General features: G+C 48.0%; 1 protein-coding gene across 3 annotated transcripts in view; it reads left to right on the forward strand.

The window, feature by feature from the left end:
- Positions 1–14552, forward strand: part of Rubcn (rubicon autophagy regulator) — a 57915-nt gene extending 43363 nt beyond the window's left edge. For all 3 annotated transcript variants that reach the window (XM_052159055.1, XM_052159054.1, XM_052159053.1), the window contains exons 11-19: positions 6837–6894; positions 7340–7472; positions 8214–8359; positions 8887–8951; positions 9340–9578; positions 10142–10203; positions 10594–10747; positions 11899–11992; positions 12170–14552. In XM_052159055.1, coding sequence (XP_052015015.1) covers positions 6837–6894; positions 7340–7472; positions 8214–8359; positions 8887–8951; positions 9340–9578; positions 10142–10203; positions 10594–10747; positions 11899–11992; positions 12170–12348 — 1130 coding nt within the window. In that variant the 3' untranslated portion in view covers positions 12349–14552. The remainder of the gene's footprint in view (positions 1–6836; positions 6895–7339; positions 7473–8213; positions 8360–8886; positions 8952–9339; positions 9579–10141; positions 10204–10593; positions 10748–11898; positions 11993–12169) is intronic.
- Positions 14553–15099: the final 547 nt, after the last annotated feature.

Genomic DNA, 15099 nt, shown 5'->3' on the forward strand with positions numbered 1-15099 from the left:
AAATTGCTCCAAAATGTTTTTTTTTTTTAAAGAAAAAAGAGCTTAATTGTAATTTAAAAAGAGACAGAAATCATTGAGAGAAGCAAAAAAAAAAAAAAAAAGATAAAAGGAAGAAAGAAAGAAAGAAAACCAATTAGTTTACATAGAGCTCTAATTTCTGTCTTAGCGAGTCTTCAGGCAGAGTCCAGCCTCCTTGCGATCATCCGTGCAGTGAAGGAGATGGGCTATAATCTGTCTCCACCCGCAAGCCGTGGTGCACAGGCGCTCACACAAGGACACACCCTCTAAATAAACAATTTCTCAGAGAGCAGACCTAAGCGTCCCATAGGGGTAACTGAAATACAAACTGCAAAGGTACAGAACGTGTATTCAAGTTGTTTGTAAGCACAGACTGGAATAATACTAGACCTTTCAGTAGATAGTCTAAAACTGTTCCCAGTTATGTATAAGTAACTGCAACCAAGATTACCATATCCAGAGAAGTTATCATTTAAAATTTACAGATCAGGACTAAAGTTTGGATCCTCAAAACCCATGTAAAAGGTGGCTGGAGAGATAGCTCAGCCGTTAAGAGCACCGACTGCTCTTCCAAAGGTCCTAAGTTCAATTCCCACCGACCACATGGTCGCTCACCCTCATCCGTAATGAGATTTGGTGCCCTCTTCTGGTGTGTCTGAAGACAGGTACAGTGCACCCATAAAAATAAAATAAATACATTTTTAAAAAAACAAACATGTAAAAGCAGGCAGGCATGATAGAAGGCAGAGACTAGCCTGCCAGACGAGCCAGCTCTGGATGAGCAAGAGAGCCTACCCAGTAACTAAAGCGGAGAGGAACTAAGAGAGACACCCTGCATCAACCTGGGGCCTCCAGTACACCTGCATCCACACCTCACATGGAGACATTCATACACACGCAGACATGCATTGCACACACACACAACACATACACACACCAAAGAAACCGTTCTAAAAGAAGAAAGAACTTCAGGAAAGCATAAACTAAAACAGTGCATGACCCAGTCCTGCACAGGAAGAAGACAGTCCCAAACATAAGCGCTCAGGAAAGAATGAACTTCATGGGTGCTGGAGAGGTGGCTCAGCGGTTAAGAGACTGACTGCTCTTCTGAAGGTCCCAGGTTCAAATCCCAGCAACCACATGGTGGCTCACAAACCATTCATAACGAGATCTGAAGCCCTCTTCTGGAGTGTCTGAAGACAGCTACAGTGTACTTACATATAATAAATAAATAAATAAATATTTAAAAAAAGAAGAACTTCATGAAGGGGCTTGCCGAACAGTGAGGACAAGAATTAAACACGCCTACTCAGCAGCCCCCACCTAGCATGTAAAAGAGAGAAAGAGAAGCACAGACAGCATTGGGCTTAACCAGGTAAACAAACAAGACACAGAAATCAGCAAGTGGCCCAGAAAGGGGGCCAGGTTTGAGAAATCCCCCAGCCTAACTAACCTGAGGACCAGGCAGATTCACTGCTGAGCCTTACCAGACCTTTAAAGAATAATTAAAAGGAAAATTCACCTACCTTTTATCTTGTGACTCCCCATTGCCACACAGTGGTTTTAGACAGGGAAGGGTAAGAGGAAGGAATGTAATGAGATGAGATGTCTCTCCAAAGAGACGGCGGGTGGTAGAGAGCACTTGCTGCTCCTCCAGAGAACCCACATTTGGTTCCCAGAACCTTTACCTCTAACTGCAGCTCCTGGGAATCCAGGACACCTGTGCCATCCTGCTCTCTCTCTCTCTCTCTCTCTCTCTCTCTCTCTCTCTCTCTCTCTCTCTCTCTCTCTCTCTCTCCTTTCTCTCTCCCTCTCTCCCTCATACTTAAATATTTTTAAAGTAATATTTAAGTTTTGTGCTCTTGCTCCACATCAGTCCCTAACTATGAACTTCAGGTGCATTCTCTAGCTCTCTTTTTGCCCTATGTTCACTGACATCTGTTTCTGGTCTTTAGTTGAGCTTATGTCACAATTTTCCTGAAAAATACCATACTTCTCAGGAGCAATCTCCCTGATAATGTCCAGAGATTTTCAGACATGCGCCCTCGTGATCATCTTAAGTAATTCCATTCTATTGGAGATTGTTTGGGGATGCTGTCTTAGTCACTGTTTAGTTGCTGTGAAGAGACACCATGACCAAGGTAACTCTTATAAAAGAGCATTGAATTGGAGGCTGGCTTACAGTCTCAGAGGTTAGCCCATATCATCGTGGCAGGAAGCATTGGTAGTGTACAGACAGACATGGTGCTCAAGGAGTAGCTGAGAGTTCTACATTGTGATCTGTAGGTAAAGAGAGCAACACTGGGCCTGGCATGGGCTTCTAAAGCCCACCCCCAGTGACACACTTTCTCCAACAAAGCCACACCTCCTAACCCTTTTATCCTTTCAAACAGTTCCACTCTCTGGTGACTAAACATTCAAATATATGCGCCTGTAGGCCCATTCTTATTCAAATTATCAAGATACCTTGATCAAGATGGCTATCAGAATTTATAACACCTTTGAGAAAATATTGAAGTATATAATCTGATAGTGATTATGATAAGTAGTCTACATGTTGCATTAACCTCTGATTAATCACTTAGATTATAGCTCACTACTTAGACTAAATGAATCAGAGTATTCATCCATAAAGAAAATGGACTTCGAAAGCACTTCATCCAGTAATAAAGAATATAAACCTAGAGATTGTAAAGAACCTAATCATAAGTACATACATGTCCATTAACATATTTGTCTAAAAACATAGATCTGTTTAATATAATTTACATAACAAAATTCACCCATTATCTTGCCAGGTTGAGCAGCCTTTGTTATAGTCTGGTTTTAGTGCATTTTCCTCATTCTAGGAGATGGACATACATACATACATACATACATAATACATACACCACACACATGTGGGGATTATATGTATGTATATGTGTATATATGTATGTATATATGTACATACATACATCTTCAGGGTCCAACTAGGAAACAGAAAGGCGCAGCAGTTTGAGTCGGGAACACTGAATGTAAACAGTTGAAACCACGGGAGAGAAGGGCCTAAGGAGTAAAGCGAACCACAGAGAACACAGGAAGGGTGGACACATGGTAGCCTCTCCCAGGGCTAGACTAGCAGCACCAGGCTATCCCCAAGCCTGAGACCTAGGCTGCCTGCCAGAGAAGCATCTGGTCACAGAGCTGCCTTGAGTTGCATTATGGGTGTCATCCACAGGGAGAAGCCAAGCCCACAGTGGCCACTGGGAAGCTCTTCTCAGTGCCTTACCTCAGAACTCGGCAGGACGAGGGGAGCAGCCAGTGGAGAAGGGCTAAGCCCCTGACACTTACCATAAAGCTCTCAAGATGCGCTGTGGGGGCTTGTGAGAGGAACGGATAATTGCTCTGCATGTGGCACTGCCACGGGCACACTCCATGGGCAGTGCCAGTGCACTGAGCTGCTAGCCGAGGCAGGAGCACAGCTGACTGCAGCAGATAATCCTCCTCAGAGTCCTCCCAGTGCCCTCTACAGACAGGACTTATGCCAGCTGACCCAGGAGACAAGTTTGAATCACAGCAGATCCATGGCTCAGAGGCAGTAGATTGTAGTCTAATACATGGAGACAGGTACTCATGAACTGTTTTTTTCTTGTAAGAAAATCAGATTTTCCTGAATAGTTTTATGTCAACTTGATACTCGCTGGGGTTATCGGAAAGAAGGGAACCTCAGTTGAGACAATGCCTCTGTAAGGTTCAGCTGTCAGTCCTTTGTGGGTGGGGCCATCCCTGTCCTCTTGGTCCTAGGTTCTTTCTATAAGAAAGCAGGCTGAGCAAGCCAGGAAATGGTACCTCTCCATGGCGTCTGCATGAGCCCCTGCCTCCAGGTTCCTGCCCTGCTTAAGTTCCTGTCCTGACTTCCCTTAGAGATGGACTGTCGCCTGGAAGTGTAGGCTGAAATAAACCCTTTCCTCCCTGAGCTGCTTTGGTCTTGGTGTTTCATCACCATAGTTCGCTAACTAGGATGGAGTTCAAGGCCATAATTGTCTCTCCTCCCACTCTTAAGTAAAAGTTTAACAATGATAGGAGTTCTCTATTTTACAGTTTTCCTCTTTAAATTAACAATTACAGAAAATTCACTGGCATTGGATCCCCAGCATGCATGTGGGTGTCTGAGGGCGACCATGTGGATCCTGGGGTTTGAACTCAAGTCCCCGTGGCAGACAGCAGGCACCGTTACCTCTGGAGCCATGTTGCCAACCCCTGTTTTTTTATAAATTTTCCCAGTCAGTAGTACTTGCCGTATTCTATGAAAAGCATCAAAAGTGCTTCAAATAAATTTTCTTTGGAAAACATATTTCCTTTAAAAGTATATTTGGTTTTGTTCAAAATATTAGTAAGAATGTTTATAATTATTTTAAACTCATTAGGAAGGTGCAACTCCTTTCTGTTCTCTACAGAACACTTTCCCTCTTGTCTATTTTAGACTTGGTATGGTTTTATCATTGTGCTCAATTAGTGGCCCACCCACATCAATTTAGTCATCTGCTTGAACTAGCTTGAGTCATCGGGGTGCCTCTCGGACTCAGAGTCAACATGTGAGATGGGTGCAAGGCACCATACCCACTGACTATTAGGACTGCCTCAACTCTGCTCTGAGGTAGGATTCTTACCCCAAAGCAGTGTCGCGGTATTTATGATTAGCTGAAAGGTCCCTGTCACATACCTCCTTCTGACCTTTTATGTATTTGGTGGAAAAGGACAATAAGCAGATTAAACCTAGCTTTATTGTAGGTTCTAAAGAGAAGACTTCCTTATTTAAAGAAGAAATGCCTTGCTTAAAAACAGTATTATCCCAAGGTGATTTTGTGGAACTATCACAGATCATGGAATTTACCTACAAGGCTACTGTGTCACTGTGATAGAATGTAATGGAAGCACTGTCACTTGCATTGGCCTCCACTGACAGAAGCACCTTTATGTGGCATGGTTGTAGTTTTATGTAGTTTTCCTTAGCAACAGTTACCAATGCCTCTCTGTAGTATGTACCACTTTTTTTATATAGCCCAGACCTACTGTATGAAAATCAGTTAGCTCCTTATCCAAGGATGTCTGTCTAAGATTTGTCTTTCATTTTTCCCCATCCAAGTGGGATAAAATTTGCAAAAATTTCAATTGCTTTTAGCCAGTTATTCATCCAGGAAATACTCTCTGGAAGTCTTCTATACAGAGAGCATTATGGATGCCACTTGACAAGACAAGATTCATGTTCAGCCGGAGCAGTCTTTGGGAGCCCAAGCCAACGGTGCAGAATGCGCAGCTGTATGAGGGTCTGATACTGCTGCCAGCGTTCCCATCCTCCTTCCCACTGACACTGGTGACAGTAGACCAGGCCACTGGCAGTGCTTGGGATCTGCACGATTTGGGCAACTCAAGTTCACACAGAAAATATAACATAAATGAGCAACACTTTGTCAAATACAGTATTCTTTCTGTAATTACCAGCCCCCCAAAATGGTTGATGTCTTGTTTTTATATGCTTTACAGCAGATGAGGGGTGGGATATAGTTCTGTCACCATCAGGCCCAACAGATAGCAAACCGAAAGCTGTTGCGTGTGGTTTTGTGAACAGTATTGTTTGTGTTATACTTGTATCTAGAACTATGCACAAGATGTTGTAAATTTCACTGAGTTAGACATATAATCTCATTTCCTCAGAGATATTCTGTAATCCAGTTGCACACACAAAAGAATCTATGAGCAGTTGAATCATGGGTCACCGTTGAGCTACTTGTGGCCAAGTGCAGAATGACATCATGTTAGCCTAGTGCTCTGCTGGGGGCCTCCGACACAGGAGGTTGGTCATTGTGCAGGACTAATTAAGGAAAAAAGGTCCTCCCATTGGGCATCAAAGGAAATAAGAAATGAGACTTCCAACAAAATAGCCTTTCCATGACTTGGCCAGGCGCTGACTAGCTTTCTAGAACATGACTCTGTAGCATTCAGCTAAATGAGGTCTCTGGGGGCTCAGGCCTCTCTTTAGAAATATGCTTTGGAAGCTCTAGTTTTTCTGTAGTTATACCTGAGATTTCTATAGTAATGGTCATGTTGACAGTTTCTGTAGGAAGCTGAGAGGTTCTCCAGGGGGTCTCAAGCATGGGGAAGGTCTTTCCTTCCCTGAGCCACCAGACAGGAGTAAAACCAACCCATGAAGCTGCATTCTAAAGCTAGAGAAAACACCTGACGTTCAGGGTGGTGGTGAGCAATTAGACACAACGTCCAGCTCCACAGGCGTTTACCAGGTAGCCTCTAGGATCTAAGTTTTGTGTTGGGTGATAATGCTTTCATTAAAAAAGCCAGACAGAGCCCTTTGCTTTAGGTGTTCTCCGCACATGATCCTCCAGCCTCAGCCTCTCCAGCGCTGAAATTCCAGGTGTGAGCTTCCTACCACACTGGCTTTGGGAGCATGTCCTTTAAGAGAGCTTGAGACCAGAGAGTGGAGGGAGACTTGGCCGGCTGTCACTGTTTGTGCCTGCACCCCATGTGCCCCCACCCCCACCCCATGTGCCCCCAGATGTTTCAGTGTCTTACACCAAACCTGTGTGTGTTCCCCTCGATCTGTACCCACGGTGGCCTTCTCAGTGCTCCTCACGATGTCACTAATTAAACCTGGTTGTGACATGGATGGAAATGGACTTAAGTAGTGTGTAGAGCGTCACCTGTTTTGTACCCTGCATAGAGTGACACCTAACTGCCACCCTAGTGCTTAGCTGCAGCACCCTATGGTGGTCCCTTAGCTTCCCCATTTCCTTCTCCTCTCACCTCTGGTTTCCATGTAGATGCTGACATCCGGAGGAGTGCAGTCTTGAACGGCAAATCGTCCTTCTCCCAGAATTTGTGAGTATCTTTTCATTTGTTTAATAACTTAGTGATATATGGGAAAACAAACCAGGATAGTGACCTGTGATTGAGAAAGGTCACAGCAAACACCATCCCATTTCAAGTGATGGCCCTGTCCTGTGGTGGCCACTCAAGGGAAGAAAGACCACATCTTTGAGAGGGACAGTAGCAGTTTCACGGACTTGTCCATCTTAAGTAAAGAAGCTGAACTTTAGAGAAGGAAAATGCAGAACTCTTCACTGCAGTACCACGTGCTGCTGGGAGGTGGGACAGTGCTCATGTCACTTAGAGCCGTGTGTGTGTGTGTGTGTGTGTGTGTGTGTGTGTGTGTGTGTCTGGCAGTGAGTGGAGGAAGCGAGCAGTTGAGGTCAGTGTGGTGTGAGGCCCCGGTGGGGAGCCGTCTCCTGACTTGCTGCGCTCAGTCCTCTCTCCTCCGCACCAGCTCGCACTGCTTCCTGCACTCCACGTCGGCTGAGGCGGTGGCCATGGGGCTGCTGAAACAGTTTGAGGGGATGCAGCTTCCAGCTGCCTCGGAGCTCGAGTGGCTGGTCCCAGAGCACGACGCTCCACAGAAGGTAGGCCCCCCCCTCCTGCTCCACAGAAGGTAGGCCCCCCCTCCTGCTCCACAGAAGGTAGCCCCCCCTCCTGCTCCACAGAAGGTAGGCCCCCCTCCTGCTCCACAGAAGGTAGCCCCCCTCCTGCTCCACAGAAGGTAGGCCCCCCCCTCCTGCTCCACAGAAGGTAGCCCCCCCCCTCCTGCCTGGAGCCTGGGAACCTTCTGATCCTGTTCTCCTTTCTCACGTGCTCCAGTCTGGAGTAAACCTCTGCATCCTCCATGTTCAGGAGCATACATTGCTTGCTGCTGCGTGCCTGAGTGAGTGAATGAGTGGGTGAGCGCTTCCTGCCTGGGTCCCTGGCTGTTCTCCTTCACCATCCTCTTCTGCAGAGGAAAAGCTCATGTTTTATGTCTAACGTTTAAGACACTGTGAAGGTGAATTGTTCAAATTCTTTCTGCCCTATAGTTGAATCTTTTGAGGCATAAGGCATACTGGCATAGTAAAGGCCTCAGGAAGTGTGAGGCAGTACCAGCAATGGGTACCAGCATCCTAGGATGCTGTCTTTCTCTGTTTCTGGGAACTCAAGATCCTGGCTTCACATAGCCTGGTACCTACTCGTTTATTTTTAAATCAGGGTTTGTTAAAGCCTCGGCCTATGATAATTCTGAAGTCTGTCTCACCATCTCTGCTTCTGTTGTGGCCGGAGCAGACGTGCTCCCGTCCATTGTCCAGGCCGCTCACTGCACTTCTCTCCCGCAGCTCCTGCCTATTCCTGACTCCCTGCCCATCTCTCCAGATGACGGACAGCATGCCGACATCTACAAGCTGCGGATCCGTGTCCGTGGCAACCTGGAGTGGGCTCCACCCCGGCCTCAGATCATTTTTAACGTTCACCCAGCCCCCACGTGAGTGGCCAGTGTCGGAGGGGATTCATTGTCTTTGCAGTATAGGGGCTGTCTTCTTGTCTTCGTGTTTCTGCCACTGGCTGTGCTTTTCACACACTTCTGTGTATTTAAAAGCAGGGAAAGACCATCCTCCATTTTACTTTTGTTCTTAAAGTCTTCTAGCCCTTGAGTTCTGTCCATGCTTAACTGGAACCACCCCCTTAAGTCAGCATTCCAGACTGTTGCCTTCTTCCCACACTGTGAGCTCATGGGGCTTCTTTTCCTTTTGAGATAAATCTTTTCCTTCCCTTTGTTCTTTCCTACTTTCTGTCCCTCATCCTTATGAGGACAATCCCTCACTCACCGCCGTAGCCTGTCCCAGTAAACCCTAACCTCATAAACCATCTCTGCACTAGTGCTCCCAGGAGAAAGTGAGTGTGTCCAATTCTGGGTGCTCCCGTCCTTACAAGAGTCTTCCCGCCCTCACCCTTCACCCCCTGAGCCCTGTGCCCTGCCCTCTGCTAATCACCTCCTTTACCTTCCTGTAGGAGGAAGATTGCTGTGGCCAAGCAGAACTACCGCTGTGCGGGATGTGGCATCCGGACCGACCCTGGTAAGTCCCATCTTAATGACCCGAGAGCTTTGTCCTCCCCCACGCCTGTCCTAGGTGATGAAGGGGTGAGAGGACAGATGGGGGAGAGGGAAAGGTCCTAGAGCAGGGAGGGCATTACCTCAGGGAGCAGCACTGGAGCCAGAGCCAGAGCCAGAGCCTGGAGAAACTGGCTCATTGCAGCGAGGCTCTTAGAGACTGGGTCTCATTAGCTCCAACAGTTCTGATTCTTCAGTAGCATCTAGGATGCGGTGCAGGAACCATAGGTTTCTCTCTGTGAGTTTCTTCTGGCTTTAGTTAGAAGTCAGTTGACCCTCCGTGCCTGCCTTTTGAAGGGTCACCAGCTTCTGAGTACGAAGTCACACTAGCCTTTGGCTTTCTGGGTTTCTAGATTATATCAAGCGGCTGCGGTACTGTGAGTACCTGGGCAAGTACTTCTGCCAGTGCTGCCACGAAAATGCCCAGACAGTTGTCCCCAGCCGCATTCTGCGCAAATGGGACTTCAGCAAGTACTACGTCAGCAACTTTTCCAAGGACCTGCTCATTAAGATCTGGAATGATCCTCTCTTCAATGTGCAGGACATCAATAGCGCCCTCTACAGGAAGGTCAAGCTGCTCAACCAAGTCCGGGTGAGCTACCTGAAGAAGCTGTGCCTTAGATGCCCGCTTCTGCCCTAGCTCCTGTTCTGTTGACGAAGCTGTGTCTGTTGGTGCAGTTGCCTTAGGTCACCATAATTCTCATCGCGGGCACCATTCACGTTCGTGGACTTTATTCTTTGTGTTTTCAAGTGTGGTGCTGGGGACTGAGCCCCGCATTGGTACCCATAGTACTAGCAAGGCCTCTGTCACAGAGCCACACTTCCACAGTTCCTGGGTACTTGTCCTGCCAGAGTCTCGAAGCAGCTCTAAGGCTTGATAACATTTAAAAGCAAAAACCGTTTCTGCCCTCACAGAGACCAGGGTTGGGATTTGAGTCCCAGAGTTCTCAGGGCTGCCATTTTGTCTGATGAGCATACTAACTCAGCAGACGGCCTTCCATGGCCAGAGAGCACACTGAAGTAAAGTGTTGGAGGGCTGACTGAAAGGTGTGGGGGGCAGCGCGCCTCTGGCTGCTGTGTGCAAACTTTGAAGGCACTCACTGCCCGTCTAACAGCTCCTTCTCTCCTATTCTCCACCCAATGTGTTGTCTTCAGCTGCTGCGAGTTCAACTGTACCACATGAAGAACATGTTTAAGACATGCCGACTGGCCAAAGAGTAAGTCTCCTATGGAGGCCAGAGTCCTCCGGCTGCCCTGTTGTCTCTTAAAGGAATATGTCCCAACAGTTAGCTGTTTTATGTGAAGAAGAGTTTGCAGAAATGACTGAAATTAGTCAGTAGGAAGCCATGACAATAATTAAATTGCGTCTTTTTTTTTGAAAAGGACTATCTGTCCAAGGCGAGACACCATCTTCCAAGCTCACTCTACAGGGTTTATTAATAAAATACTTGGTGGTGTGGGGGAGCTAGGGGAGCCTAGAATCCCTGGGCTGGCTGACCATCACTGCCCCTGTTAGCTTCTCTCCTTCTGAGGAAGGAGTTTGGTACTTTCACGCACCATGTGAAATGTTTGTTTCCTCTCCCTCCCACTGCCTCTCGTTTCTGCAGACTCCTGGACTCCTTTGATGTGGTTCCAGGCCACCTGACAGAGGACCTCCATCTGTACTCCCTGAACGACCTGACTGCAACTAAGAAGGGAGAACTGGGGCCCCGGCTGGCTGAGCTCACCAGAGCAGGAGCCGCCCATGTAGAGAGATGCGTGGTGAGGCCGCCTTGCTCTGCCCTGCTGTTGAGGCCTTGCCTGGGGCTTAGGTGGGGCAAGTCCTGCCATTTAGCTCCAGAAACCTGATAGGCCAGTTAACACTGAGAGAAACCAGAAGGCCTTGCTGTTCACTAAGTCAGCGAACAATAGGTTCTTCTTATCTGAAGAACTTGGAGTTAGAGGAGGGAGTGTTGCTGAGCTGGGGCAGGAGGACTTGAGCCGGAGCCTGGGCTAATCATCTAGACCCTGGTGTGAGAAAACAGAAATAAAAAAACAGTTAGGACAGGAGTTGATGCTGCTGTTGGCCCTTGGCTAGACTGAGCAGCCTTCAGTGAAGAAGGCCACACTCAGTAGAACCTTGACCACAATCTAGAGGCTGTTGTTCTCAGAGTCTTGAGCAGTTTGCTCTTTCTGTAAGCCTGTTTCCTTTTTCTGGAATGAAGGTGATTCTTAGATAACTGTCCTTCCCTCTTGAGCTTTTTTTTTTTTTTGGTTTGTTGAGACAGGGTTTCTCTGTGTAGCCCTGGCTGTCCTGGAATTCACTCTGTAGACCAGGTTGGCCTCAAACTCAGAAATTTGCCTGCCTCTGCCTCCCAAGTGCTGGGGTTAAAGGTGTGCACCACCACGCCCTGCTCCCTCTTGAGCTTTTGACAGAATCTCTGTAAATTCTATTTACAAGCATAACTTACTATCGTTCATGATAGGATCAATATGCTAGAAATCTAGAAATGATGCTTTTAGATCTGCCTATCGCAGCTGCCTGGTTTGTGGCCTGTGGTGGGTAAGGGGTGTGGAGTGGGGATGGGGTAGAAATCCTGCAGTGTAACCTGACTAGAGGGTTTGTTTCTGAGGAACACCTTACTTTACCTTTTATCTTAATTAGTAGTGGTACATGTTTCAAAGTAAAAGTCGACACTGGACACAGATTTGAGGACCCTCTTCTCGGTGCCCTCTCTTCACCCGTTCCTCATCACTGAGGACTGCTCCAGTGGCAAGGGAGGGAGCCTCTGTCTCTTGTCTGTACCTCAGCCCGAAGCTGTGCACCACAGACAGTAGACCCCTTCACCTGCTCAAAGGGGACTCGCTTCCCCTCGCTGGCTCCGCCCTCTGCAGCCAGTCCCTCACTTGTCTTCCATTACTCTCCGTCACAGCTGTGCCAGGCCAAGGGCTTCATCTGTGAGTTCTGCCAGAAGGAGGATGACATCATCTTTCCTTTTGAGCTGCATAAGTGCCGGACCTGTGAAGGTGAGGACTGGTGCCAGACCCAAAGCAGGCATGCTACCTGAGCGCCCTCTGTTAGCAGGAGTGTGGTGTGAGTAACTCACACTCCACCCCTGAGCACGAGCTGTGGGGAGAAGCTGCTTCCAGCCCAGGATAATACAACTGGTTTTCCTTTCTCTCTTCTTCAACCCTAATGAACAGAGTGTAAAGCCTGTTACCATAAAAGCTGCTTCAAGGCCGGAAGCTGCCCGCGGTGTGAGCGGCTGCAGGCCCGACGGGAGCTGCTGGCCAAGCAGAGCCTGGAGTCCTACCTGTCCGACTATGAGGAGGAGCCCACGGAAGCCTTGGCTCTAGAGGCCACTGTCCTGGAGACCACGTGAGGAGTGACCTAAGCCCTTTGTTTAAGGGTCTGGCCAGGGTCAGATAGAGACTGAACCCCACCTTCAAGAAGGTGGGGCCTTTTAAAAAATATATTGTCATTTTTTATGACTTGTCTGCTGTCCAGGTGTAGGCAACCTTTATTGGTTGATGGATCCAGTCAATTGTAACAGATATCTGTGAACATTGGGTATTTTCATCAGAACTGACACTCGGAGTGCTTCTTGTCAGGGGAATGGACATCAGACCCAGTTCTGACACGCTTGGTCTCTCCCACCAGGACCAGACCTGGTTACAGCTGCAGCTCAAAGATCAGTCCCACTCTGACTTAGTTTCTCGGCGTCTGAGCCAGGCCTTTCTCAGCCAACAGCCTTCTCCTTTGCTGCTGAAACAGGAGAATGGTCTTTTCTCCATCCTAGTCCTAAAAGAAGATAAGACTGTGCCCTGAGGCACGGAGAGAAAGGGGGTACACGGCGGGTACTCTGTCTGACCACTTAGGTACGGGGGCAGGCAGATAGGCACAGGACCATCCTTGTTCTAGAATCCTCGGGATCTCAAGGGCAGCCATGGCTTCTGTGTTTCAAATACCCCTGGCATAGGTGGGCACAAGCTGGTTTGTGTGCTCTGATGGGCTGGAAGCAAAGAACAGGCTACAGGCATAAGTGTGGCTGCAGCTGGTGCTTACAGATAGAAGAACAGATAGAAGGCCTCCTGGGTGCTCAGTCTCAGTAACTAGTGTGAGTGCAGGTGTGCTTCATGCTCAGGAAGGTCCCGGTGCAGCCCAAGGCGAGGATAGAAGCCCCACCCACCATCTTAATAGTGGGTTCCTTACTGCTCTGAACAACTGTGGGACCCTTGTGGTTCTAAGTGCAGGTATGACCCAACTCCATTCCCCCAGCAGAGCTGCAGCTCTTCGTCTTGGCTGATTTCTTGCCTTAGTTTCTTTTCTCAGAGTTGGGGGAGGCCAGCCCACTAGTAGCACTAGGGCACTTGACAGTTTGTGAATGTGTCTGTTTGCTCAGTGTAACAGGAGCCTTTATGCAGTTAACTCTTGAGCCTTGGTAATATATGTTGAACCATCCATTTCATGTTACTAATTTTAATAGACTCTTCCCTTATCACCTAATGTGCATTTTTGTCCTGTGGGAAGTGTCCTGGTCTAGGCTGCACTTGTGGTGGTGTTTGAGCTGCAGCAGCACCTAACCTTGGTAAGCACTGGTCAGGGTCGCCTCTCAGAGCCTGGCAGGTCTGTGAACTAACATCCACAGCGCTCTCATTCTGAGCTGGCCTGTGTCTTCCTGTACTTGGCCTCAAGTAAAATCATTGGTCCAGGCAGTGCCCCAAGACATCAAACGGAGTTGCACCTTGTTGGTGGAAGCAGACAGGTAGCTGAGCTTAGAGGGAACAAGGAGGCAGAGGGGACATGATGTGACAGCCAAGCGGAGCTCTAGCCGAGCAAGAGGGAACATGCTGGGCTGGTTCCAAGGTGTGGCTCCTCTGCCTCACACTTGGGTTCTGACTACTACATGGGCTGTAGGCGATGAGGCAGAAAGCCAAGGCCAAAGCCAGTTCTGAAGAGCTGGTTGGAAATCCCTTCCAGCGCAGTGATCTCTGAGTCAGACCTTGGACTCGGACTCTTGACTCCAGTTCCTGGCTGACTTCCCGTCCAGCTGCTCACTGACGTCACCACACTGGAGGAGCCTTCCACCCATGCTCCCAGTCAGCACAGGCTCAAGCAGTCTCTCGCCCACTTGGCTGTTTCCCACCTCCCCCAGCCTGTCACATACCTGACAGCTCCTGGGTCTGCTATCATTACTGACCAAATACCCGTGTTTGTTTATTTGGGAGTGGGGGAGAAGGAGCAGGGGGTGTGGTGAAAGCACTTTGTCCCTTCATAGTGACTGAGGATCCCCTGCTGTGGGAGGAGAGGCTCCCAGTGCACTGATGGGAGCATAGCTCTGTAGGGAGGGGACAGCTCCAAGTGTCCTGCACTTAAGAGGCTCTTCCTCTTCCTCTGCTGAGGGCTGGAGAGCTTTTGCCGAACTAACAGAAAAGGAGCAAGAGTCTAAATAAAAACGCTGTTTGTGTACCACCTGTGTGTAGAACTGGGTTCTCACCTGCTGTAATTTATGCACATCCTGACAGTACATGGTCATCTTTAATAAACTAAGGAAAATAAATTTTGCCTTTTATTTACTTGCCTTGACGACTGTGGAATGGTATTGTGTATTTACTGAAAAGCGACTGCATCTGAAAATTCCTGTGTGATTTTTCTGGACTTTCTTCCACATAACTCTGTGGTTATTTCTATTACAGTTATTGTTGTTGAGTTTTAAACACAGAGTCTCACCATATATCCCAGACTGGCCTCAAACTTGGTATCCTCCTGCCTCTGCTGGATGACAGGTTACACACCACCACACAATACATGTAGCTCTTGGATGTCTCTATCATCTCCCACCACTGTCTGAAACCAACACTTCTCTCTACAAACCTAACCTTTAGTGACTCAGCTCTGAGAGCTCTGAGAGCTAGTTGGCTTCCTCTGGGTCAGGTCACACGGCTGTCGTCAAGTTTGCTGATTGTCCTTTCCTTGACTGTATCTCCTTCCATTCCTCCCACTCCCACACAAACTCCCACAGGCTCCTCTCTCAGTTGTCTGGGTCTCTCCAGTTTCTTCCTGTTCCTTTACTTTCATCAGATATTCAGGGACCCACTACACACCAATGTCTGTGGTAGTCTGTGGGGCTATA

This window comes from Apodemus sylvaticus, chromosome 15 (genome assembly GCF_947179515.1).
Source record: "Apodemus sylvaticus chromosome 15, mApoSyl1.1, whole genome shotgun sequence".
In the NCBI taxonomy this organism is placed as follows: Eukaryota; Metazoa; Chordata; class Mammalia; order Rodentia; family Muridae; genus Apodemus; species Apodemus sylvaticus.